The sequence below is a fragment of the Asterias amurensis genome, chromosome 22, assembly GCF_032118995.1.
Source record: "Asterias amurensis chromosome 22, ASM3211899v1".
In the NCBI taxonomy this organism is placed as follows: Eukaryota; Metazoa; Echinodermata; class Asteroidea; order Forcipulatida; family Asteriidae; genus Asterias; species Asterias amurensis.
In genome coordinates this window covers 1,154,593-1,180,625 of record NC_092669.1, presented here as the reverse complement: position 1 = coordinate 1,180,625, position 26,033 = coordinate 1,154,593, and the positions used below count along the sequence as shown (strand labels likewise).

The 26,033-nt window shown below is 38.0% G+C and overlaps 2 protein-coding genes across 8 annotated transcripts in view; both read right to left on the bottom strand.

Annotated features, from left to right (window-relative positions):
- LOC139953644 (ankyrin repeat and sterile alpha motif domain-containing protein 1B-like) overlaps nt 1-5,563 on the bottom strand; it is a 50,264-nt gene extending 44,701 nt beyond the window's left edge. For all 3 annotated transcript variants that reach the window (XM_071953140.1, XM_071953141.1, XM_071953143.1), the window contains exons 1-2: nt 5,353-5,563; nt 2,594-2,674 (exon numbers count right to left, since the gene is read on the bottom strand). In XM_071953140.1, coding sequence (XP_071809241.1) covers nt 2,594-2,674; nt 5,353-5,465 — 194 coding nt within the window. In that variant the 5' untranslated portion in view covers nt 5,466-5,563. The remainder of the gene's footprint in view (nt 1-2,593; nt 2,675-5,352) is intronic.
- A 1,030-nt stretch (nt 5,564-6,593) lies between these two features.
- The window catches only part of LOC139953576 (liprin-beta-1-like), a 48,976-nt gene continuing 29,536 nt past the window's right edge, over nt 6,594-26,033 (bottom strand). For 2 of the 5 annotated variants that reach the window (XM_071953036.1, XM_071953037.1), the window contains exons 10-24: nt 25,913-25,997; nt 25,220-25,338; nt 24,220-24,429; nt 23,577-23,811; nt 20,238-20,364; nt 19,613-19,747; nt 19,144-19,294; nt 18,548-18,748; nt 17,754-17,876; nt 16,754-16,801; nt 13,743-13,868; nt 12,882-13,070; nt 11,738-11,929; nt 10,305-10,388; nt 6,594-10,132 (exon numbers count right to left, since the gene is read on the bottom strand). In XM_071953036.1, coding sequence (XP_071809137.1) covers nt 10,085-10,132; nt 10,305-10,388; nt 11,738-11,929; nt 12,882-13,070; nt 13,743-13,868; nt 16,754-16,801; nt 17,754-17,876; nt 18,548-18,748; nt 19,144-19,294; nt 19,613-19,747; nt 20,238-20,364; nt 23,577-23,811; nt 24,220-24,429; nt 25,220-25,338; nt 25,913-25,997 — 2,073 coding nt within the window. In that variant the 3' untranslated portion in view covers nt 6,594-10,084. The remainder of the gene's footprint in view (nt 10,133-10,304; nt 10,389-11,737; nt 11,930-12,881; nt 13,071-13,742; nt 13,869-16,753; nt 16,802-17,753; nt 17,877-18,547; nt 18,749-19,143; nt 19,295-19,612; nt 19,748-20,237; nt 20,365-23,576; nt 23,812-24,219; nt 24,430-25,219; nt 25,339-25,912; nt 25,998-26,033) is intronic. The other 3 variants (XM_071953039.1, XM_071953040.1, XM_071953038.1) reach the window with 3 other exon arrangements.

The following is a 26,033-nucleotide window of genomic DNA, read 5'->3' as shown; positions in this document are numbered from 1 at the left end:
AAAGGAAATATGAAAAGCCACAGGCGGATGTGAAGATTGTATCATACCCTTGAAATGTACATGGACTACATGTGAACAGTGCTTCCCACTCAATAGCAGAGCTCTACACTAGACTGCAGTGACAGAGACCAGTGTTTTTAGCACACGATCAGTAAACTCACCATTGCAGACAAATCTGGCACTCATGTGTTTTTTCCCGGCCTGTATGGTTGGTTTTTTTGAAAGGGCAAGGGCACCAAGGCATTTTCTCCTTGGTAAAGGGCACCTTATGAGGAAATTGTAAATTTCTGTTTACATGTAGCATTTCAAGGGCACCAAGGCACTGACCAGGGCCCAATTTCATAGAGGTGCTAAGCACAAAAATTTGCTTAGCCTGAAATTTCTTCCCTGATAAAAACAGGATTTTCCATTTGTTGCATATTGCTTGTTACTTGTACTCAGCTGTTGTTTGCTTACTCTTTAAAATCACCTGAAAATTTGGTTGGTAATCCTGGTTTATTCAAGAAAGAAATTTCATGCTAAGCAAATTTGTGTGCTTAGCAGCGCTATGAAATTGGTCCCAGGAGGCATAGAGAAGGCAGTTGCCTTCGTTGCCTCTTTGAAGTATCAGGCCCGTAAAGTTGATGGGTTCTTTCATTAAAGCCACAAAATCCACTGACCAATTAAAAACACTTTTGAAAACACATCTCTTCCCTGTTTAAGCTTTTCTCTTTTTCTCATGCTTTTCAAACATTGTGTATGTAGCTTTTTTGTTGTGTTATTTTGCATTTTCAGTTTTTGTAAGCGCTGTGATAAATACCTGTTATTATTATTATGGGATCAAAATCATTCCCTGCTGCTTGCACACACTTTAAGTCAGGGCTTTATATTTGCACTGGACTGCAAGCCTCAGGACAGTGATTTTAGCATCAGATCAGCAAAACCCATGACTGGACAACTCTGGCGCTTTTGTGTAAAGCGTTCTTCATTTCATTCAAATGCTAGATTTATGTCTTAACTAGATTGTACACACAACAAAGGCAGGGCCTAAATTTTACGCTGGACTGTGGGACTGAGGCAGGGGAGTTTAGCATTGGACTAAGATACACTTAATACATTCTAACTGGACGAGACTTGTCTAACACTACAATATTTAATAATCAAAATTTGGGGTGATTTGTTGGTCCAAAAAAAATAAAAAAACAAAACTTTTGAATGTTGACTATTCTTAATGGCTTACAAAGCAGTTCATGTATGCACATTGTACCCGGAGAACCCCTTCACCATGTTCACCAGGGGTTAATTAGGGTCCACCCAGGCGCGAAGCCAGAAATACCTTACAGGGGGGAACAGAGAGTAAGGCCAGAGGGGTGTCTGAGCGTCTTTTGTATATCCTGTTGTTGAATTTGACAATCTTTTTTTATCTTTCCTTTTTCCCATAGATGCCCCGCTGTCTATTCACCAAACTCTTCCTAACTTAGGATTAATCTAAGGACTTAGGACGAGTTAAGTTCCGTATCCATACTCGTTAGGATGCATTGAACACATCTTTAGTTTTTAGACGAGTTAGGACGAGTTGCTCGTCCTAATTCGAGACAGGATTAATCCTAGTATTTTGATGAAATTGACTGGTCTCGTTTTAACTGACGGCACAATCTAGCATTTGGGTCAATACATGCAAATTTAAGGTAATTCCCGAAAGACACTTCTTCTTTTGTTTTTGTTTTACTTCAGATATCACATTCTCAAAAATCATAAAAAAAAACAAAAAACATGCTAGAATTCCCCAAATTGCACGGTAAAAACAAAATTACACATAAAGTAAGGAAAAAAAAACAACCTGAGAGGACCTCGTCTCTGTTCAAAATGCTTAGGCCAAACTATAACGATTTGTTATGAATGGTTTGTAAACCAATTCATTGACATAAAGTGTGAACACAGGCCTAGAATTTTATCAATGAGAGGGCGAGACCATTTTCATTTGCAAAGGGCAGTTCTATATGGTGTCTAAAGGTCTAAAGGAAACTTCTGAGGGGGCATCAAGGCCAAGACGAAGGGGCAACAGAGGTCATGGCCTCCGTGACCTCTCTGTAATTCCAGGCCTGGTGAAGATAATGCATCGAAAGAGGAAATCTAGTTTTATTTTCCACACAAAGTTCCCTTTTTGAAAGAATTCAATACGGTTGTTGTGAAAGATTGCTATCGAATGTTTAAAGGGACGGTATACATTTTGTATAACACTTAAAAAACAATGGCAATAACAACTTTTGTATGTACTTGGTTAGAAATACAGTCCGCTTTCGATAATAATGTATTTTCTCTTCCAAGAAATGTGGTTTATAGAAACAGATGTCAGTTTTGTATCCTCCAAAATTTGACTCTGAAATCATTACTGTCAGATACTTTTTTCAGAATGTGTATTCTTATTACCGATTATTCTTCATGCGTGAACATAACTGACTCACCTTTTGAAACGAAATTGTCACAGGTTAGTTTGATCTTGTATTTAAATTTTGTATAGGACATAGATTGAAACAATCGAACAATTCCAAAAACCAAAGGTAGACATTCCTTACAAGAAACCAGATACATTAGAAGAGATAAATGATCTTACTTGTGGCCATTCAGCACTGCATGGTGTAACGGTGTGTAGCCTGACCCATCTTGACAGTTTGGTGCGACACTTCGTCTAAAACTGGGAAAAAGAAGGATTTTTGTTTGTTTATAAACATTGACTGAATTCAACGTCAACGAAAGTGCCAAAGACCGTGTTCAGTTCTGGCTGAACAACTTAAACGTTGTGTGTGGACCAATAAGAACACTGGCATTTTATACTGCAATCCATAAATCTTGACCAAAATTCCTAGCCAGATATGGCATGCCATCAATCAATGTTCTGGAGAAGATGTTCCAAATTTGGATTAAACGTGTCTAATCATCATGTTCGTATTTTTTTGTTTTTTGCTTCATTACTTTTGTTTCAATAAACAGGGTTCAGTTTCATAGTTACTTTAAAGTACAAAATAGTGCTTTTAGAAAATGTCTGCTAATGCTAAGAAGGGTCACAAACTTTTGCTAAGGCTGTGTAAAATTTGGTGACTACAGCTATGGCTACGACTGGATTGTCGTGTCATCATGTGTTGAAGTATAGGACATCCTCAGCAAAAGCCTTAGTAACAGTCGTAGCCGTTGTAGCACCAAATTAGACATGGCCTAATTCAGTGTAACAAACCAATCTTTTTACACATAAGTACAGTATAAAGACATTCTTGTACAAAACCACATTCCAGTTAGTCATAACAAAACAGGCTTTGATCATCTTGAAATTTAACAAGGAAGCATGGCCGTATAAAAATAATTAATTGTTTTTGGTAACATGCATGCTCTGAAAAATTGGGGGCAGTAGGCGGGGAAAATAATAAATATTAAAAAAATACGACAAATTCTGGAAAAACAAAATGGTTCAGAGTTAACTGAGGTATAAAATGGAGTCATATCAGGCTATAAATAGTACAGCCCCTGTTTATATTAATATTATCTCAAAATAGATGTTTAGACTGTTTTATTTCGCCACAAATGTTGATAACATTTTTACAGTCACAATGTTTTTGCAAGGACATCCAGGTTATACAAGAAACAAACAATTATTTTTATCAGGCCCAATTGTAACCTCTTAATGATGCATTCTTCAAGTCCTTTGCGCTACTCCAAACACACAAAGTGTAACACCTACCCATACTACCTTGGGGCAGGTCACCCAAGGTCAATCTCCCAATGATACTTAAAGACTGTTCAACAAATAACACATGTGACACAGCCAATATTTCATCACAGCACGGTTCAGTTATTAGAGGAATTTGAACATGCCGAGTAGAGCAACCCTTTGGGACTGGCGTTCGAGATTTGTCTTATCATTTTTCTGCCTGTAGCTTATAAACATTGTAGACATTAGATGTTTCTTTAATCTTTCTTGAAGATGTAAGAGTGTTGAAAAAGTCACTATTGATTTATTTTAAAGTGTTGTTTAAACTTAGTAATTTGTCTGAATCTTATTTATGTACTTGTACATTGTATACCAAGTGATTAGCACATTTCTTTCTTTAACCTTTCTTAAAGGCATGGCACTGGCAAACAAGGACAACTTTGGTAAATTGTCAAAGACCAGTCTTCTTACTTGGTGTTTCGATTTCTACCTCTCTATCTCAACATATGCATAAAATAACAAACCAGTGAAAATTTAAACATTGGTTGTCGAAGTTGCGCAAAAATAGTGGAAGAAAAAACACCCTTGTCGCACACCAAGTGTGCTTTCAGATGTTTGAACTCGAGACCTCATTTTAATAATATTTTAAGAGACAAAATTTGTCACTATATCATATTCGACTATCAAGATCTCCATTGGCATTGGACATTGCCGAAAAATCCCCTCCTACTTTTTGTCCACTTTTAACTCTTTTAGAAGTTTAAAACGACCCACTATAATAATTAGTGAAAGAGTGTCAATGTTGGATTCAGCATGGTCCTTAATTATTTCTTTTTTGCATGCATGTATGCATGTAGAAGCCGGCTTCGCCATCAGCAGGAGGGTTACGTTATCGGTTGCTCTGTCATCTGTAAAGTTTAATTGATGGGTAGGAAAGAAGTACGAACTAGGTAGGAAGTTCATTCCGCTATAGTCTCCATGTTCGTCCATGGAGTTGATAGAATAGAGGCAGAATAAGACTCATAGGAAAGATGATAAAAAATCCCGGAAAACTTTCCGTATCCTGCCACCACTTTTTCACTCATTTAAAAAAAAAAGGAAATATCATTTGAGTTATTTAGACACTATTTTATTTCATAACGAATGAAAAAGTGGTGGCAGGATACAGAAACTTTTCAAAATTTTCCACAAACTGAACTCTTTTTGCCACTTTTTACTCTTCTTAAACTGTAAACAACTTAATATTAATCATAATAAAAATGACCCACATAATTTCAGAGAAAATAACTCGTATGAGGCAGATGGATTGTTAATTTATGGGGAATCAGTTAAAATACAAAAAAGAAACAAATCACCAAAAGTGAAAGTCAACAATTTTATTTGGATTAGCTAGATAAAAACAAATATTGACCGAAACTGACAAGTGACAGTGACACATGTCCATAGCATAAATCCATTCCAGAAATTTACAGCAGCAGTTGCTCTCCCTTTTAAAACTTAAAGTCAGCATGAAATTCCTTAAGAAATACCACGAGGTCTTGGACCGTTGGACGAGTGGAGACCAGCCACTGCGGTCAGCCAGTCGGCCGTCTAATCTACCCTAACCACGGTACAGCATGAGGCTGTGCTGTGCGGTCAAAACCTCGTTTGTCAACCGTCTGCGTACTTACCCAATTGCAATCGCCTGTGACAGAACATTCTTAGGGCGAGCGGACAATAACTTCTCAATCATGTTAACATTCCCCGTCCTTGCCGCCTCTAGAAGGTCTTGATCCTTCCCCATGACTTCCCCTAAAAAACTTAAATTTAACCGAAGAAAAACCGGTAAAATCCGGCGAAAATAAAATCCGGAAGCTTTCTGTAAGTTACTTTCACGTCATCGCCATATTGCATAGTAAAAACAAGTCAACATACCACATACCCAGAATGCAACTTGATTGGTAGAAATCCGGCCAGGAAAGTTTAAAAAGTTGTTAGTGGTCTACTAACTGCATGAAGGGGCCAAAAGATTTCATTATTTGGTTTGAACAACACTTTCATAAAACTATTTTTGAGAGGCATTTATAAAAAAAAACTCTCATCAAGGAAAGGGTAAAGCCATAAGAAGTAAGGTGCAACTATGAAATGCAGGACCCCCTCAAGCATCTGCCCACACAGACATGGCTGTTACATTTAGGCCAATGTCCCAATTGACGGAAACAGCTACAGCTAGCTATGGCTAGATTTCTGTGTCATAATGTGTTGAAGGAGAGAAATCCTTAGCGAAACCCTTAGCAACAGTCGTAGCCAGAACCCTAGACGCCAATTCCAATACAGCATTATCACAAAAAGTGTTTGCAACTTTATCACAAGTTGTCCTGCGCTTTCTACATTACTCGACAAGAGTGTCCTCATGTTAAAATTAGGTCGCCATAAAAAATACCTTAAAGAAAATACAAAATTGAGGCTCGGATAAAAACAAAAAAAGTCTGGTTCTTTTTCAGGGGTAGAGTTGGTACTCATGTGATTGACACAATGAACCAACAGATATGGGGCAATAAAAAAGATATCGGTGTCTCAACGTGTGCTTGGAATAGTCATGAATTCTTTCAAGTATTTTAGGGGGGTAATTCTTTACAAGAGAAACACAGTGTGTACAAGTATTGGAACATTAATGATAACTATAACCAAAACAACATTTATAACGCACTTTTCACAAAGGATACAATGCGTTCAGAGAATGACCAAGAAAAAAAACCCAATGGGAATGGAATCAGAAACCAAGTGGTAAACTATTTTCTTTTTTTCCCCTTCCTTTTTTTTTTTTTTTGGGGGGGGGGGGAAGGTGGAATACCCTCTTACCCATATCAGGCATGGTATAAGATATTAAAGACACAGACACAAATACTACACAATAGTGTTTACAGTTTGGTTTAAACTTAGACCATTTTATTTGCGTTTATCTTAGTTGAGGTACAGTACATAGTCTTAGAAATACTACAAATGTTATTTAGGAAAGTTATACATAGCTATTTACAAATTTGTTAAGATTACAATATTATGTGTCTGTCTGAACACCTTTTTAAAGTTCCAGTTATTTTCCTTAAACTTGCTTTCATCAAGTTTATAATAACTTTGAAATCAAGATGTCAGCAATTGTTAGTAATCCTAAAATGGAAAAGAATGACTCTGACAAAACTAAATATAATCGAAAGGATTGAAACAAAAAGTGTATGCAGTGAAATATTAACACCTTAAAATTCCATAAAATGTGAACATTTGCAAGAAAAATTCACAAATTTTCATCATTGAAATTAAGTTACCCAGCGCTCTCTCCTTTCTTGAAAAAACACGCTGATGCGATGCGGGTATCCGTTTTTATCGGATTATACTAATATCCAGATCCAGATCCAGAAGTTTGAACAACCTTGTGTTTAAAATTTACCCAGTCAGTTTCCCTTGAGAACTATTACCTAAAATAAAACAATGTAACAACTTTTGGCAATTTACTGTTCTGAAAATGTACTCAAAGTTTCTTTACCAACTATACAGTTCTACTTTTCTACCAATACATATCCAAAAATAGATTGTGTTGTTAAATGCTGATGAAAATAGAACGCTATTACTAAAAACCCTGTGTGATAAATAGTCTAGTTCCCTGTCTTCACTATGTCATCTACCATAAAGTTTTATCTACAGACTGCATATGAACAAGTTCAAAATTAAGGCTGTGTTGGAATTTCTATCTCGAGTTAGGACGACTAACTCATCCTAACTTAGGATGGGTTAAATGTTTCCCAACGTCTTCAGATAAGGAACCTTTACTTGTCCTAAGATTTAGCCTAAGTTAGGAAGAGTTTGGTGAAATCGACAGCTGGACAAACACTGGAATTCAGACAATGAAAATGGATTCCTTAGTGAAATAATTCACATTAAATATTTGCTAAAAATGCATTTTTGGTTTGAAACGATTTGCATCCGTTTGAAAAGAAGTTTGACACTTTTACTTTAGAAAAAAAACATAAAAACATTTGGCACAAGAACAAGCAAGATAAGACGAACAACATCAATTTTTTTGTTAAAAAGATTTTCTTTGAGCACAGTCGAGATCATTATAGGGTAAGAAAGGTAAAATATTTAAAAGATATTAAAGGAAAATTTAAGGTACACTTTCTTTAAAAAAAGAAGTGGAATTTCAAAAAAATATATATTTACAAATTTGTCGCATTATAAACTAATGATTTTACAAAGGGTTATTTCATTTCTCAAGGTTTAAGGTATAAAGCTGCCACCACATTAGTCTTGTCCCCTGTGTGCAATACATACTGATTTCAGTTTGAAGAAATGGGCCAGACTAAAACTCTCAGACGATTTTTTTGCAATGGTTTCCCTCCATAAAGTTAATCATACTTAATATAAAAAATGTTCAGCAGCAATTTGGTTGCTTTTGGTGTGAGTAAATTAAATTAACACATTTGTTTTTATAAGTTTGTTAATATAAAATGTTGGTTTAGATTCAAAGTCAGTTATCAATTCTTCCATATATACCAAGTCAAAACTTGTGAAATAATACTCTCTGGTGTATTTTAGAAAAACTTACTCTGCATAAAATACTTTTTAAGAAGTTCAAGTTTGATTTTTGAAAGGGCGGGCATGATCGAGGGGTTGCAATTTGAAATTATAAATACTAACAAAAATGGTGTTGGTTCTGCATAATATATTTTTTTTTTTGGGGGGGGGATATTGCATATTGTTAAATACCGTAGTTGCTTGTTTCTTTTGCTTGGATCTTATTTTATGAGGCACCTCAAAGTAAGTTTTACTTTAAAAGTAAGTTAGTGATTATTTCATTACAAAAACTATCATTTGGAGATTATTTAAATGGACAGTTGTTAAATTCCTAGTACATCAATACACTTGTTACATCTGGCTTTGCTCTTGAGCAATGATTTGTGAATTCAATAAAAAATCTAAAATTCACATTGATTTTGAAACATTGACTTTAGTAGAGAATATTCTTTCCAATAAAAAAATCATGTGTAGTTGTCTTTCAAAAATGCCTTATTAAAATAATTGTTTTTAATTAACTAAAAATAACAACAAAAACCATATTAATACACAAACATACAAAATAATTTAACAATGGCTATGTATATACAATTGAAACATTTTACAAAGTGATTAAAAAAAACAAAATGTGTTTAGGAGATGTAAAGACTGGAAGGGTAAAAGTACACTAAGAAAATACTTTTGATTAAAAAAAAAAACTATTTTCGTTGCAATTTTAGTATTTTTATACCAACTTAGGGAGTCTCATTTATATCACTGCTTAAGAGAATATGCTTGATAAGCAATTGACTATGCAGGGAACCAGCCATAAGCAATGTATACATGACATGCTTGGCTGGTAAACCTACTTGTACTTAGCAAGTTTCCATGTATGTCTTAAGCAGCTCCAGGAAATAACTTTTTGTTTAGATTTTGGTCGACTCCTCAGTTGATTAAAAATCTGCATAAACTTTACTTTCTTTTATAGAGCAAAGTGTGCTTCGTTGTTTATTCACAGAATATGGGCACTTCAGACATTTATACCTAAAAAGGTACCAAATATGACGAAGCTAGGAGAAGAAAAATGGTGAAAGTCTTGGGGGTGTTGTTGGAAAGAGGACCAGTCCAATTACAGACAGGTTTAAAAATCTGCCATAATTATAAGAGCCTTTAAAGCCATTGGACACTTTTGGTAAACAGTATTGTCCAAGGCCCACACTTCGTGTATGACGACTTCTATATAAAATAAGTAACCTGTGAAAATTTAGGCTCAATTGGTCATCAGAGCTGGGAGAAAATAACGGGAAAACCCACCCTTGTTTCTGCACGTTTTGCCGTGTCATGACATGTGTTTAAAATAAATCTGTAATTCTCGATATCGAGAATTTATATTGTTTTAATGTTTCTCAAAAAGTGAAGCATTTCATGGAATAATATTTCAGAGAAGTATTTTACCATTACCTTCTGTAAACCCTTTAAATTATTTGTAAATCTGTGAACTTTTATTTTGTTTTCGTACCGAAAGTGTCCAATGGCTTTAAGCCATCCGAGAAAGACTCTGCTAGGGTTGAAACGTCAAGCCATTAACTAATTTTTTCAATTATACGAGAACATATGCTTTGCAATGAAACAAATTGCCTGTGCCTTTGCTAAGCAGGTTAAGTAGAGTAGATCAGGGCTTACAGAAGAAGGGCCTCCTCCCGACCAACACCCCCACCAACCCCTCCCATCAAGGGGGTCCTTGGGGCTGACCTACTATCAACAGCTACACATCCATACGCAGCACCGTACAGCACGTCAGCATTTTTACTGGAAGCCCTGATAAAAAACTGTACAGCATCTTGAAAATTTCCAAGTGTCTTAAAACAGCCTCCCTCAGACGTTTGTTCCACCGTTCTCAGCCTTGTCATTGTTCAGCATGCTCTATTTGAACAGAAATTTTAAAAAAGAAATTAAAAAAAAGAGGAAAAAAAGTGATTTGGGACGCCTTTTGGGTGTCAAAAGCGCTATATGAAAAACTTACAACTATTATTATATAAAACGTCATCATCACAACATCTAGAAAACAGAAGAGAAAAATTATGGCAAGATTTACCGTGAGGGAGTTAATCTCCTGTGAGAAGGCTCCGATCTGACTGGGGGCATTGCCGTCTGCTGAATCAGGGGAACTAACGCTGCTCTGAAAACAAAAACAACAAAAACAGCATGGATCAAAACAGTCCTGCTAAAGATCATAACAGTTGCAAGCAGGTTTTGAAATTAGCGGTTATCCGGTCGTCAAATGCGAGTGAAAACAGGGCCGGGTGAGGCAAATCACATCTTGACTCCGGTGGGCGAGTTAAAAGAAAAGTTAAGCTGGTCGATATAAGGGAGCCAAACCTCCAAAACGCCCCCAAATTATCCAAAAACACCAACATCGTTGTCGTTCTTGTTGACCGAACAAAACCACCCCTCATCTTCCCGTTTGTGGACCTTTTCAGCACCCCGTACCTCAATCCTATAGCTAGCCCCAAAACACCCCAAATAACCCCAAAACACCATAATAAGTTCCCCTTACTAACCCACAGACAGCCCTCCAACACCCAGATTACTCCCAAAACACCTACCTCATCTTCCTGTTTGTGGATCTTATCAGCACCACTTACCTCAATCCCATAGCTTGCCCCCAAAAAAAACCCTAAAATCCCCAAACCACCCTAGTTCCCCTTATCAACCCATAGACAACCCTCCAACACCCTAATTCCTCCTAAAACACCCAAAGCTATACATAAGTATAAGTATATAATTCATACCTCATCTTCCTGTTTGTGGACCTTATCAGCACCTCGTACCTCAATCCCATAGCTTGCCCCCCCAAAAAACCCCAAAAACCCCAAACCACCCTAGTTCCCCTTATCAACCCATAGACAACCCTCCAACACCCTAATTCCTCCCAAAACACCCAAAGCTATACATAAGTATAAGTATATAATTCATACCTCATCTTCCTGTTTGTGGATCTTATCAGCACCTCGTACCTCAATCCCATAGCTTGCCCCCCCAAAAAAAACCCAAAACCCCAAACCACCCTAGTTCCCCTTATCAACCCATAGACAACCCTCCAACACCCTAATTCCTCCCAAAACACCCAAAGCTATACATAAGTATAAGTATATAATTCATACCTCATCTTCCTGTTTGTGGATCTTATCAGCACCTCGTACCTCAATCCCATAGCTTGCCCCCCCAAAAAAAAACCAAAACCCCAAACCACCCTAGTTCCCCTTATCAACCCATAGACAACCCTCCAACACCCTAATTCCTCCCAAAACACCCAAAGCTATACATAAGTATAAGTATATAATTCATACCTCATCTTCCTGTTTGTGGACCTTATCAGCACCTCGTACCTCAATCCCATAGCTTGCCCCCCAAAAAAACCCCCAAAACCACCCTAGTTCCCCTTATCAACCCATAGACAACCCTCCAACACCCAAATTCCTCCTAAAACACCCAAGTTATACATAAGTATAAGTATATAGTTATTACCTCATCTTCCTGTTTGTGGACCTTATCAGCACCGCGTACCTCAATCCTATAGTTGCTACCCTTGGTGCCGTTCTGTAACCCATCCCTCATCCCTTGTACAGCTAGTGGAGCCTCTAGGTTCATGGGGCAAACATAGTCCTCTTCCTCCATGCCTCTCTTCTTAGGACGACCTCCAAATGGTCGCTTCTTGGGCTGAAGAGTGAACACAAAATAAGATTTGAAGCTTGAAGGCCGAGTTATAGTCGGTCGCGCGATGGTCGCGCAATGGAAATCTTGACCCGCGATAAAAAACCCCACAGTTTTTAGGCCTCAGTGATGACTATAACTTTGTTTTTAGGACCGCGCGTCAAGATTTCCATCGCGCGTCCGACTTTAAACCGGCCCATACATACAAGAAACAGAAATAAGTTTAGAAAAGTTAATAATTTATCAAAGAGTGGTTTCAAGCACACTTATTACAATTAAAACTAAATAACTGTTTTCAGTTATTGAAAAGACAGACGTGCGACAAAACAAAATTATTCAGAAGGCTGTCCTGATGATTGGTTCTTTTTTGCATAAAGACTGCGAGCAGAATTGGTAATTCTCAAAACAAAACTAAATTATTTGATTATCTTCAAACTGGGCCCCACAAATGTTTGCTTACCACAAAATATTCTTGCCTAGCAGAAACGGCTTTGAGTCAGAATTTACTAGAGCTGGGCCCAATTTCATAGAGCTGCTTAAGCACAAAATTATGCTTAAGCAAAAACAATCATGCTTAGTAAAATCAGATTACCGGCCAGGACTCCACTCAATTGTTATGCTAAGTAAACAACAGCTAACTACCAGTCACAAGCAATGTATATGTCATGAAATTTTGGCCAGTAACATGTGTAAAATAAGCGAGCTATTTTCGTACTTAAGCAATTTTTTGCTTAAGCAGCTCTACGAAATTGGCCCCTGGACTTGAATGGATAAACGTTCTGGCGTTAGTTTAATCTAGCCCTACATGTATCTTGTCTCCCTATTTTGTTAATATCTTTGTTCGGGAGTGCTAGTCTTTTTTGCTTAAGACCTTCATAAAATTTGGCCCTGTTTAAAAGCACATTCATCTTCAGCAGTCTTCCAAAGAAGTCGATATTGCTTTTGATTACTGGTTTACCTTGATTTTTGAGAGGGCGCTGAGTGGCACATAGCCAGAAGCTTTCTCCGATTCTCTTTTCTGTGCTTGGATCTGACTGCCAACCAGCGAGACAAAGTGTGTACTCAGATGCCTCCTGAGTAGGGATTTAGAGTTAGGGATGCAGAGGGTTGCAGCTAGGGTCTCAGCAGAGAAACGAGGCTCAAGGACCTGGGGAAATAAGAAGCAAGTAAGTAAATTTAGAAACAAGTTCTTATAGAAGTTCTTTTCTGTGCTTGGATCTAACTATCGACCAGCGAGACAAAGTGTGTACTCAGATGCCTCCTGAGTAGGGATTTAGAGTTAGGGCTGCAGCGGAGAAACAAGGCTCAAGGACCTGAGGAAACAAGAAGACTGGTGTTGAAGATGTACAATGTTAGCCCTATCTTGGCGTATTGTGATGATTATACATAAATGAATGGTCTCTAAAATAGTCCAATGGGTGCCATACCTGCACAATCTAACAAGTCAAGTAGAGCTAAATTCTACTTCATAGCAGTAAATTAACATCAGAAAAAGTTTTTTCAGAAGTCAGTTTTTCAGAACTAATTTTGTTCAGAACTAAGGATGATGGGTTCCTACTTGTGTAGTACTCTTAAAGAATGCTTTTAAAATGCACTGTTCTTTTAAAATTGGAATAGTTCCTTTTTTAGTTTTTCAAAATCTTTCTTGAAATGTAGAACATTGCTCCAGGGGTGGACTTCACAAAGAGTAAAGACTACTCTTATCTCGAGTTAGGACGAGTTACTCGTCCAAACTTAGGACTAGCCATACATTTTTAGTATCACCTAGAACTAGTCCTAACTCTTTGTGAAATCGACCCCGGAATCGTTTCATTCTTACCATTAAAGCACCGTGAATACCACTTCCTCTGAGATTGGGTGCATACTCTGACAGATCTACTGTACGCAACCATTCCATTACTCGATGGTTTGTCCATAACATCACTTCTCGACACGCTTCATAAGGCTATAAAGGTACCATGAGAAACCAAGAGTAAATAATTACCATAAAGACACTCAGGGAACAGGTGTTAAGACGGGTGTATCTAAAGCAGAGCTGCAAATAAAGAACTGTTATGCAGGTTTGTTAACGAGGGGCTCCGTGGTCAAAATCATTTTGGATGAAGATGATGAGAGAGTTAGGTTGATGATAGCAAGAGAGATGAGAAGGTTCTTAAGATTATGATGAAAACAGTTGAGGAATAGCAATTACATACATGTAGGCGATAAACCTTATCGCAAATACTCTGTACGCGCGTTAGGCATGTATAAATGAGGTGCATGCTTGTCTAGCTAGCAATCAAATTTGATCGCTAGTAAGACCAGCATGCACCTCATTCAAGAGTTAGCGCTTGCGCAATGGGTATTTGCAAAAAGTTCTATGGAAGCCGTAGCCTCCGTTGCCTAAGCTACTGGGGCCAATTTCATAGAGCTGCTTAAGCAAAAAATTTGCTTAAGCACGAAAATAGCTCGCTTATTTTTCACATGTTACTGGCAAAAATTTCATGCCATATACATTGCTTGTGACTGGTATTTAGCTGTTGTTTACTCAGCATAACAACTGTGTGGAGTCTTGGCCGGTAATCTGATTTAACAAAGCACGGATTTTTTTGCTTAAGCAAAATTTTGTACTTTTTGTACACCTTAAGCAGCTCTATTAAATCGGGCCCCGATTAGAATGATAAGACAATTACAATAATAACAGAGAATATAAGGAAGAAGCAGACAGATATAAAGATCATCATCATGGTGCCGCCATCTTGTTTTTTGTCCCATTCAAACCCATGTAATGCCGAGTCTGAGTAGGTGGCTATTGCTTTGGCTACAGGCTAGATTGCCGCATCATCATGTGTTGAAGTATAGGGTGATCTTATCAACACCCTTAGCAACAGCCATAGCCGTAACCACCAACTCACATTCGGCTTAACCAAACCAAGACCTGAAAGTAAAAATAGTCTGGCCCCCTTTTTTGTATGAGGAGAATCAGTATACATGATTGCCAATGGATACAGGGTACAAAACAAAGATGGCAGCAGGAATGATGTTTATCAATACAATAAAGCAGCCTTGGTAATCCAATCTTGGTAACTCTCAACTTTAAAATGAAATCCAAAGGCAAATAAAATCATCTAGTGATGACAAAAGAAATGACAAAAGATAGGTAGAAACTTTCTCTACACCAACACCAAATACAACATCTACTCCACAATATAGCATACAAACTCCACAACCACATGGTCACTCAATCCTGTCCGGAGAGAAGAGTGCCCTCTATAGTTCATGCATGGTAAGGTGACTGAAATGCAGTTTCCGTTCAAATTGAACCCCTTCAAAGTTTGGATCTGAATCTCCTTAAATCCATATGAATCAAATGGACTTCACCCTCTCAAAAAGCGCAATCCCCAAGACCGAAAGGAGGCAGATCATTGGACGATAGCTGTGCATAAAAACGTGCACGTGACCTCGGTAAACCTAGTAGAGTCTCTTGTTATGTAAGGTGGTCTAGTGATGTCTATAGACACTTTACATAACAGGCCTGTCGCCTGCAATGCGCGTTTTCCATTTCCATCATTTTGGGAGTCAAATCTTTTGTGCTCATCGTTCACAACTTTGACTTCCAAAATGGCAGACAGGATAGGCGCGTGTGAGTGCGCTGCTCAATGTGCAAGGGTTTACTTACACCCTGTACTTTCTGTTGAATATCCTAATCAAGGGGCTTTGGCTATGGCTGCAGCGACAACATTAAAGAATAATACTTTTGAGCAATCCAGCCATAGCCGCAGCCTAACTGTCACTGCGTCAAATAAGGGGATGCTTTGGCCATAAAGAAAGAAAAAAGTGTTTCTGCATTTTTGAAAAGTCACAAACACTGGATTCTAATTAATTGTGGGCAGTTTGGGTTCAAGGAGATCACATACCCACAACCACTTAACAGACTGAAAACAAACATGCTTCTCCTTTAAAACCACAAAATCACACACTCTACCATACCACATGTGAAATTAACATCAGCATTAGAAATCATATAAGGATGAGAGATTAAAGGGGCTGTCTGCATCCAGTTTAAATCACCATATCTGATAAGTAAACGCTCTACCCTAATAATGTGCTATAAACCCACCAATACAATCACAGATCTTCAAGTACAAATGATTAGATTGGTCATGCGGCAAAACCTTGTTCCAACCTCTACGATCGCAGACGCTGTAGGCGTTTGAAGAACTTGCCAGTAGGGGCTGACTGTGAATAAGCCATTTGCTTGCAAGATTTGAATATTGTCTGGTACCATGCTTGACTACATGTTATCACTTAAATTTGAATTCATCAGACTATAGAGACAGTTGATATGTCACATGATTAGGGGCAAGCTTTTGTTACAAGAGATGGGGAACACCCACAAAAAATCCTGAATTAATGTTTATGACACAATGGTACCAGGGTTTCCTCATCTGGAAGTACAAATGCTTGTACGAAACCATTTGACAAAGCAACTGTCTCTATAGTCTGAGGAACTCAAAGGCAACAATTACTTGTGACCAAGTAAATTGATTGTATCACAGACATTCAAATAAAACTCCCAAATGGCTTATTGAATATCGCATGGCCAATCTAACTGGTAGACTCTAATGGGTAGCTGTGACCTCTCTTGACCTCATTGATGAGGTCAAGTGAGGTCATAGCTAGAGGTTACCCTTTAGAATCTAATCATTTGAGTATGAGATCTGTTGATACAGCCATGCAGCAAAAGAATAAATGAAAGAAAAACAAAATAACTGAAGAATATACGTAAACACCACACTGAGCATGCCCCATTGATTGCTGGTTGGTTTGTTTGTTTGTTTGTTTGTTTACCAGTTCTGAACTCCAGGGGGGCATTGTTTTAACCTCATGAAACCAGTTCTGTGAAAGGAAACAAATGGTATTGAGCTCTGGAAAACTTGTATCAAGTCTAATGTTATTGGTCAAAACTGCTGGACACAATGGAAGACTGGAAGCAAGTTTAATATCCCAAGTCAACTGTCGGACACAACCTAAGGCCCTGTCCAAACGGCGACATTTCGGAAACAGCTACAACTAGATGAGTGCGTCTGCTAGTTTTGAAGAATAGGCGGACATAGTTGTAGCCAAAGTCTCAGTTTCAGACATGGCCTAAGACTGGTATTAAAATTGAATATCATTAAACTCAATTCATTTTATCATGACATGAAGGTACTGTACACTGGCCCCTTTTGACACCTTGTCAAATACTTTTGATACAGGGCTATGATAACCTGGGCCCAATTTCATAGCGCTGCAAAACGGTAAGCAAATTTGCTTAAGCCTTAGCGTATTTCACAGGTAAGCAGAAAAATTGGGCAGTCATGTTGCGTGTTTATCGTGGATTTACATTGTGACGTCATTTATATCCGTGCGGTAAGCACCGGAAGGTTAGCTTGCCTTTTCGTGTACTTATGGTTAGCAGCGCTATGAAATAGAAATTGCACAGTAAGCACAAAATCGACCGCTAAGCAGTGCTATGAAATTGGGCCCAGGCAGAGTCCAAGCCGGAGGCAGAAACATGACTTCAAAAAGGGGATACAATTAACAAAATCTTGAAATGAGGTTAATGAAGGTAATGAAGGGAATTACTGAAATCAACAACTTTGAACAGAACTATGAAACAAATTTGACAAACTTTTCACTGGGTCCTTTCATCATCCATATATTTATCTTTAGTTTAAAAAGCTCTACTCTGGGGTGTTCCATATGGTTTTATCTTCTTTTTATTATGAATCTGAGTTATTGGGGGGGGGTTTAAAAAAAAAAAAAAGATTTACGGTTAAAAACGGAGAAATCATATCCATGGACTTACTTCATCTGTAGGTCGGCGACGGAGGCAGTTAGGCTGGAAATGATGAAGACGCAGGCATTGGATTCCTCTCATTATACTGACATGGTGCATGCCACTGGTAACCCGCATCAACAAAAGATCATCCTGTTAAAAATCAATGAGATAAATCTTGTCTTATATCCTGTCTGCAGTAATGATTACAATACTCATACTCAGAAAGGGCCCAGACTACTTCACACTGGTAACCCGATCACCAAAAAACGAATTTGTATATATACTAATTCATAACGATGCACACATCTTGTCTTTTACCCTGTGTGATGTAATGGTTTAAGCACTCACACGAGCAAAGGGACCAGACTAAGTCTTCTTGTAAGACTTTGAAACCTGTCACAGAATTTTTATAAAATCAGGAAAAGAAAACAAATTCCTGTCCTATTCAATGACTTAATCATGTTTATAGCAGTGATAAAAAAACAGAAAACGGTGCCGGATTACTTTAGTAACAAGAACCATGTTATAACCAAAAGATCATTCTGTCACCAAAAAATAAAAATAATGCAGGCAACATTGGTTCCCTATCCGTGTGTCACCAGTTAAAGCACCATCACACACAGCCACCAGCCTATTCTCACCTCCAACCCCCTTTACTTACCACAGTCAGATAGTGCAGCATCCTCCCATCAACCTTTGCTTCACTGAAGGCATCCTTGTACTGAGGTAAACCCGCATCGTTCCCTATCCGTGTGTCACCAGTTAAAGCACTATCACACACAGCCACCAGCCTATTCTCACCTCCAACCCCCTTTACTTACCACAGTCAGATAGTGCAGCATCCTCCCATCAACCTTTGCTTCACTGAAGGCATCCTTGTACTGAGGTAAACCTGCATCGTCCAACCACCTCAAGACCCAGTTGTGATCGAGGAGGCTGAATTTATCCTCCTCTTCCGAACCGATGGCTTGAAGGGCTAGCTGAATCTTCTTACGATGGAGGACGTTCTTGACGCCCAGTTCCTATGGTAACCACAGAAAATACAACCAGTGATATTTAGGGAAAGTTTCTACTTCAATGATATGGGTACTTTTTGTAACACAAAACACAATGTCCACAGATTTACATTAAACCTACACCATTTGAAGATAATGATAGTAGAAAGCTAACCTTAAAATATTACTAGCTGAGGTGCTGTAGTTATTGAGAAAGGAGTGAAACAATGTTACAAAAATACATTTTACATGCTAAAATAATTTTCGTCTTTAGGGACGAAAATTATTTTTGTGACTTGTTTTACTCATTTCTCAAAAACTACAGCACCTCAGCAACTAATATTTTAAAGGAAGATTTCTACTATCATTATTCATTTAACCCACCAAGAGTTGAAGAGGATAGAATGATAGAGGTGACTTACCCTTTCCAGGTCAAGTGGTGAAGCTTTGAGTAGAGTAGCTCCATTCTTGACCCAAACCCGACACATTGACATGTACTGACCAAGCCCCATATCATGAAGCCACGCTGCAACCTGGTCACTCTCCCACTTAGCAAAGGGTGCATCGGAGTCCCTAGGTAAACAAAGAATCCAAATATGTCATGTAAAAACGTTAAAGTGAAAAGACAATTTGGGGTGTTCAAGTTGCCCACACCGCCGAATTCTGCGCTTACGATCACGATTCCCAGCTTAAGTGCAAGCACCGACTTTCTGCGGTAGCCTTGTAAGCGTAGAATGCCTAGTAACGCGGAGTACGCACACGCAGAAGCCAAAATTCACCGCTAACCTGTGAAATACGCTTGCCGTAAGCACAGAATTCCCTGCTTCCGCAAGCGCCGATTCTGTGCTTACGGTAAGCAGAGCCATGAAGCTTCAAACTTCACTGACTTACTTATTGGTTCTGAATCCAGCCCAACCAATCCTAGGGCCAGCAGTAGCTCTTAATCGTCCTCCACGTTGGAACCCAATAGACGAATCTTCATCCTCTTCTGCAAAGGTCAAAGTGGCTGAATTACTCCTTTTCAACCTGTAAGACAAGAAGCCAAAAACTTTATGTAGAGCACCCTCACCTAGAGGTCAACAGGAGGTTGTTTATGAATTTGTTTGGTTACTAAGGATACATCGCATCAAAGTCAAAGGCTGAATTGCGTAATCTATAACAATTGTTATGAAAAACAGATTCTTAACAAACAGCAAATATAATAGATTTTAATTTTGGTTTTTTCCCACAAGTTAGCACTGTATACTCAGTACTTTCCTGAGTCCTATGAACAAATTCCACAGGCATATTACTCGGGTTGGATTCGAACCCACGGCCCTCGCAATTCTAGAGCGTGTACAAAATCAAATACAAGATAGCAAGTTTGAATATAAATGAAATATCACGAGCTAGCTTACACAAAAAGATTAAAAAAGAGGATGGGATACATCTTCTGAAATTATGAAATTGAGCACAGAACTACAACATGCTACAAATGTCAGATTAATTTTCCTGTAAAAATTATTTATTTACTCACTTGCCGAAGAGTTTCTTAATCCCAACTTTCTTTTTCCGTCTCTCGGCCGGTGGGGTATCCGGTTGATCGGCGAAGTTGACACGACGATTCCTTCTTATGATGTCCTCGTTATCGGATTCTGTGGAGGCTGTGGTTATTATGGAAACATAAACATTAAGGATAACCAAATGTAAGCGATACAAGTTCTCAGTTCTTGTTTGTGTTTCTTTAAAGAAGAACTACAGACAAATATTAGTAGAGATGGGTTTATCGTATTTTCAGCTAAAATCTTAATATTTTCAGTTGAGTATACATACTGTAAAAAAATTCTGATTATAGTTATGAGAAGTTGATAGCAATCTTTCAAAATATATTGGTTAGTTTCTTGTTTTGGATTTTTATTTGCCAAAACTGATTTTCACAATGTTTTGGAAAAAAATATTTGTATTTGTTCTCAGGAATCCGAGAATTTAAGTCACCATAAAATGGAAATATAAATCCAGGTTTACGCAATAAAACAATGTTCACCGAAGATTTACTTTATCTTGATTTTAGTGAGGGCTCTATAACACTTAAAAACGTTCAGTTTTTTCGTTATAATATTCTTGATTTTGTACAAACCCGAATGAAGAACAATTTACAACATACACAACAAACAATTGTTTACATATCACCATCATCATACAGACTTTGGGCAAGGGGATGGGGTTGGGAAGGTATGAGGTTGGTAAGGAGTAGGTGCGGGGTAAGGGTGAGGTAGGCACTGGGTAGGTGCGGGGTAGGTACATGGTAGGTATAGGGTAGGAAGGAGTAGGTATGGAATGGGTGCAGGTAGGTATGAAAAGGGTGAGGGGTAGTTTGGGGGAAGGAATGTACTAGGTATGGGTTAGGTATGAGGTAGGTATTGGGTAGGTATGGGTTAGATATGGGCATGGTACGGGTTAGGTACAGGGTACATTAGGTACAGGGTAGGTACAGGGTAGGGGGAATTAGGGGTCACTCTGTGGGATAAACAGGACTGCAGCGTAGCCTTTTTTTTTCAATTTTATTTTGGCTTTTTTCGTGCATAGAAGCAAAGCAGGTGCAGCACATGCAAGGCACTACAAGCAGTACATGAATCATGCAAAAGATGCAAATAACATGAATAAACCTACATAAATTAATCCTTAAACAAAAGGAGGAAACTTCACAAATGGACTAGAGGATTGAATTTAAGCTCTATGCTGTATAAACTAAAAGTGCAAATAGACTTAGTAAAAATTTGCGCTAATGCAGCTTTGAAGGTGAGGGTTTAACTCCTCCTCCTCGCTGAATATGCATGAAGTCTTGGAGCTCTGCATGAGCACTAAGCATGTGAAAGTGCAGTGAATGAAACTCATCCCCTATTGAATATGCAAAATTATGCAAATTTGCATTGCAGTGCATGTGAATGTGCAGGGCTACATTTTTTCAGACTGATAGTTCAGCTTTAACTCCTCCCCCCGTTGAATATGCATGTCTGAATATGCAAAGTGTGTATGTGCAAGGTGCAGGTGATGTTCCCGTGATTCAAAGTGGAGCTGAAAAGTGTAAAGTGTGTGATGAGATGTGTGAATATTCATTTTAAAATTTCTATAAATATTCATAAGGTAGTGCCAAGAAGTGCAATGAAGGTGTGGTTTATCCGTGACACTGCAAAGAACGTAGCGATAGTGCCAATTGACTAGCTCTATAAATATTCATGGAATAGATGCTCAAGGTATCTATTGAATTATTCAAAGACTTACCACACGCTTACCTAGTTCCTGTTTAATTTGTCTACAAGCATACACTGCAATTTATCTTTAAAAAAAAAACTACTTTGAAACAAAATTGCTTGGAATTATAAGGATTACACCTCTTTGACAAATTTGTTTCAAAGTTTTTAACTAGATAATTGGTATAAACTTTATCACCAAGGATAAGTAACCATTTTTTAATATAAATTCTGCTAGTTTTAAATTTGGTTAATGCATGCAGTGCAACTTCAAACAACTTGACAAATACTTACCAGGACAGATCCTTCTGTGCTGTTAATTATTTTATAAACCAAGCAAACTTTTTTTTTGGTATTTTAGTAAATGGAATCATACATACCATCAAGCAATTTGACAGCATCATGCTAGAAACTAATCATTCACTTTCCACTTGTTGGATAAATCAACTCTTTTAGGAATTTTCCCCCAGTTTTTAAACTCTTGTGGATTTAATTTTTGGGTTGTGCCTAAATTTGATCTAGTCAAAAGGGTATCAGGTTTATTTTCATGCCTTTTACCTCTGTGGACACTGGTTCGAATCCCACCTCAAACCAGAGTCTTGCTTGTGGATTTGGATTTCAGTCCCTTCCTGATTGCGTGGCCGGTGGGTTTCCCTATTTGGGTTTTCCTCCTAATTCTAAATATGAACATTAATTGCTTACTCTGTTGAATAAGTAACAAAATAAATACTACAAAAATATTGATTCCTTTTTTTGTTTGGCTTTTTCGTCTTCTTTTGTTGAAAAACCACATCACCCCAAGTGGAAAGTGACTTCATCAAAACAAATGATTTTTGAACAAATGATTTTTTGTTTTTTTTATTAGACTTGAAACATACATACCCACAGGCCGTGCGTGGTCAACCATGCCACAATGACATCACTACATTCATGTAAACTGTACATAGAAAAACGTCTCCAATGACAGCGTATAAATATTAAACATCAGGCAAACAAGTCACAAACATAAAACATTAATGTGTTAACGTGGCCGAGGCTATCCTAAAAGGAGACTCTAGTAGGAATTTAGTTAAAATCTAAGGCAAGACAAACTGTGCCTGGCTTGGTAAAGAAAACAACGACTGTTCTTAATCTTTACCCTTGTGAAGAAAGCTTCATTTTGAGTGGATTTTTTTTATCTTGAAGACATTTTTTATCAAGAGGAGTACTTGCCTGAAGCTTAATGAGGCAAATATTTGCAAAATAAGAAATTTACGTATACATCAAATGAAAATTAAATGTATACAATGGACAAAATGACAAAGAATAATCAAATTGTCCAAAGTCAATTTGATCATTTGAAAGAAAAAGTTGTCACAACTGTCACCAACTTACACCAAGTTACATTAAGTTACACCAAGTGTCATCATTGTTCGTGGCACGTAGTGTCACAAAATGTCAGTGTCACAAAATGTCACAGTATCACCAAATATCACACAGTGTCACCTAATGTCACATAGTGTCACCAAATGTCACATCGTGCCACCAAGTGTCACAAACTGACAAGTCAACCCCCATACGATAGCCTAGGCCAGTCAGAAAGTGCCACATGAAATGAGTGCAAGCATGCAGAGCGAGACCCTCACCCAGATTAGGTGCGCTGGACGTCTTCTTTGAGCCCCGCACCTTAAAGAGCCCCCTACCGAATGACCCCGAGCGGTCCTTACGTTCACGCCTAGATTCTGGGCTACCTTGTGTCATGGTTTGGTGTTGTGTCATTGTCACCGGGTTGGGCTGGGTAAACTGGAACTCTTTACTCTTGCTGCGGGGGGATGGGAGGGTGCTATAACCCTGATGATGGGCGGAGGTTGTTGAGTCATTCTGAGAAATAACAAACAAATAACAAGTGTTTGTGAAATGAAATGGTTAAATTTGTAATTACCAAGATCGCTTGTTTATTTTTAAAAAGATAGCTTAGTTGGTAGAGTGCCGCCACAACAATCCGGAGGTCATTGGTTCAAATCTTGCTCAAGTAAATTTGTTTTGGAAACTTATTTTTTTGACTTGGATTGCAAACAATGATGTTTCCGTTTTAAAAGCGAGCCTTATTGTGAATTTTTTATCTTTTCTCGGTAACAAACGTTCTTTTATTAAAGGAAGTATTTTAAAACCCTGTAATAAAATACTTTCTGATAAAAAGTCAGAAAGATAGAGAGTTCAATGGATGCTTCATTCACTCAAAACTTTTTTCATTATCCTTTTTTGAAAGACAAACAAACAACTTCTCACCGTAAATGACAACGTTCCAGGTTTAAGGTCCTCGAGGCTTGCAGATTTTCTCTTCTGAAACTTAATATCATCTTCTGTCGACCCCTTTCCTGATAATGGCACCTCCCGATTCAGTGAGTTATTCCTATCTGTATCTGTTAGGGAATGAAGGGGTGATCCCACTCTCAGGATGACCTCGGGGGTGGATTTAGTTGCAACATCTGGTTGGTTCTGTCAGTAAAAGAGAAGAGGTCAAAACTTAAGATACTTTACCAGTGTCAAAACTGGAAAAAGTTTTTGATTCAAAGTTTTACAAAGTAGGTGTTCTTCCTTAACTGTAGGCCACTACACGACTGAGGGACTTGCCAAAGATTTCAACATTTCAGGTCATACAGAGAGAACTACTTTTGACGACTCCCCTCCCTCCCCGAAAGTGGTATTTATCAACCAATTTCTTTGAAAAGTGATACAAGAGTTATTTTATTATCAAAATTTGACAAACCTTTAGAGTCATATTTTTAGTGACCAACCAAGCTAACCACTGATTTCACAATGACTGAAATAAGTATTGTTGTCTAGTTACTGAATCACAATTTTTTGATTTGTGCAATTTATAATTAAAGACGTTAAACCAATGTTTGTATGGAGAGATTGGCTGTTGCCATCTTGGTGTTTATATCCTCTTATGGGAGCTTTGCCGAGTTCCCTTGACAGGGAAGATCATCTAAACCATGTTTATTTACGATTGCTACCAAAAGGACCAAAGGTATAAATGCAAAAAATAGTTAATGAGGTTTATTATTTTTATTTTTATTAAACAAACAAACAAATGAGAGAGATTGGCTGTTGCCAGCTTGGTGTTTATATCCTCTTATGGGAGCTTTGCCGATTTCCTTTGACGGAGAAGATCATCTAAACAAACAAACAAACAAACAAACAAACAAACAAACAAGCAAATAAACAAACAAACAAACAAACAAACAAACAAACAAACAAACAAAGAAGAAGAAGTAAACAATACCTCCATTCTAGGCTCCCTCCTATTGGTTGAGCTCTCGTCAGTGTCGGCCATACTCACTGAGCTACTCGTTGAGAAACTATCGGAGCGAATCGGGTCATCATCCATCATGCTTCCATCAGCTGAAACAAAGTTTCAAGATTAAGAGGTAAGTTACTGATGCAACATCCCTGGGGTGGATTTCACAAAGAGTTAAGGCTAGTCTCATCTTGAGTTAGGACTAGCCATACATTTTCAACATCTCCTAGGACTAGTCTTAAAGGCAGTGGACACTATTGGTAATTACTCAAAACAATTATTCGCATAAAACCATTCTTGGTGACAAGTAATGGGGAGAGGTTGGTGGAAAAAACATTGTGAGAAACAGCTCCCTCTGAAATGCCATAGTTTTGGAGAAAGAAGTAATTTTCCACGATTTGATTTCGAGACCTCAAGTTTAGAACTTGAGGTCTTGAAATCAACCATCTAAACGCACACAACTTCGTGTGACAAGGGTGTTTTCATCTTTCATTATTACCTCCCAACTTTGATGACCGATTGAGCTCAAATTTTCACAGGTTTGTTATTATATGCATATGTTGAGATACACCAACTGTGAAGGCTAGTCTTTGACAATTACCAATAGTGTCCACTGCCTTTAAGTTAGGACTAGTAAGGACTAGTAAGGACTAGTAAGGACCAGTAAGTGTTACTAACCTCTTCTACCCTGAGCATTCAGCATGAGTTCCTGCACCTTCTTATAACGGGAGACACTCTTCTTCAGATCATCAATCTTTTTATCCTAAATATAAACCAGGGAAAAAAAAGTCAGAATTTT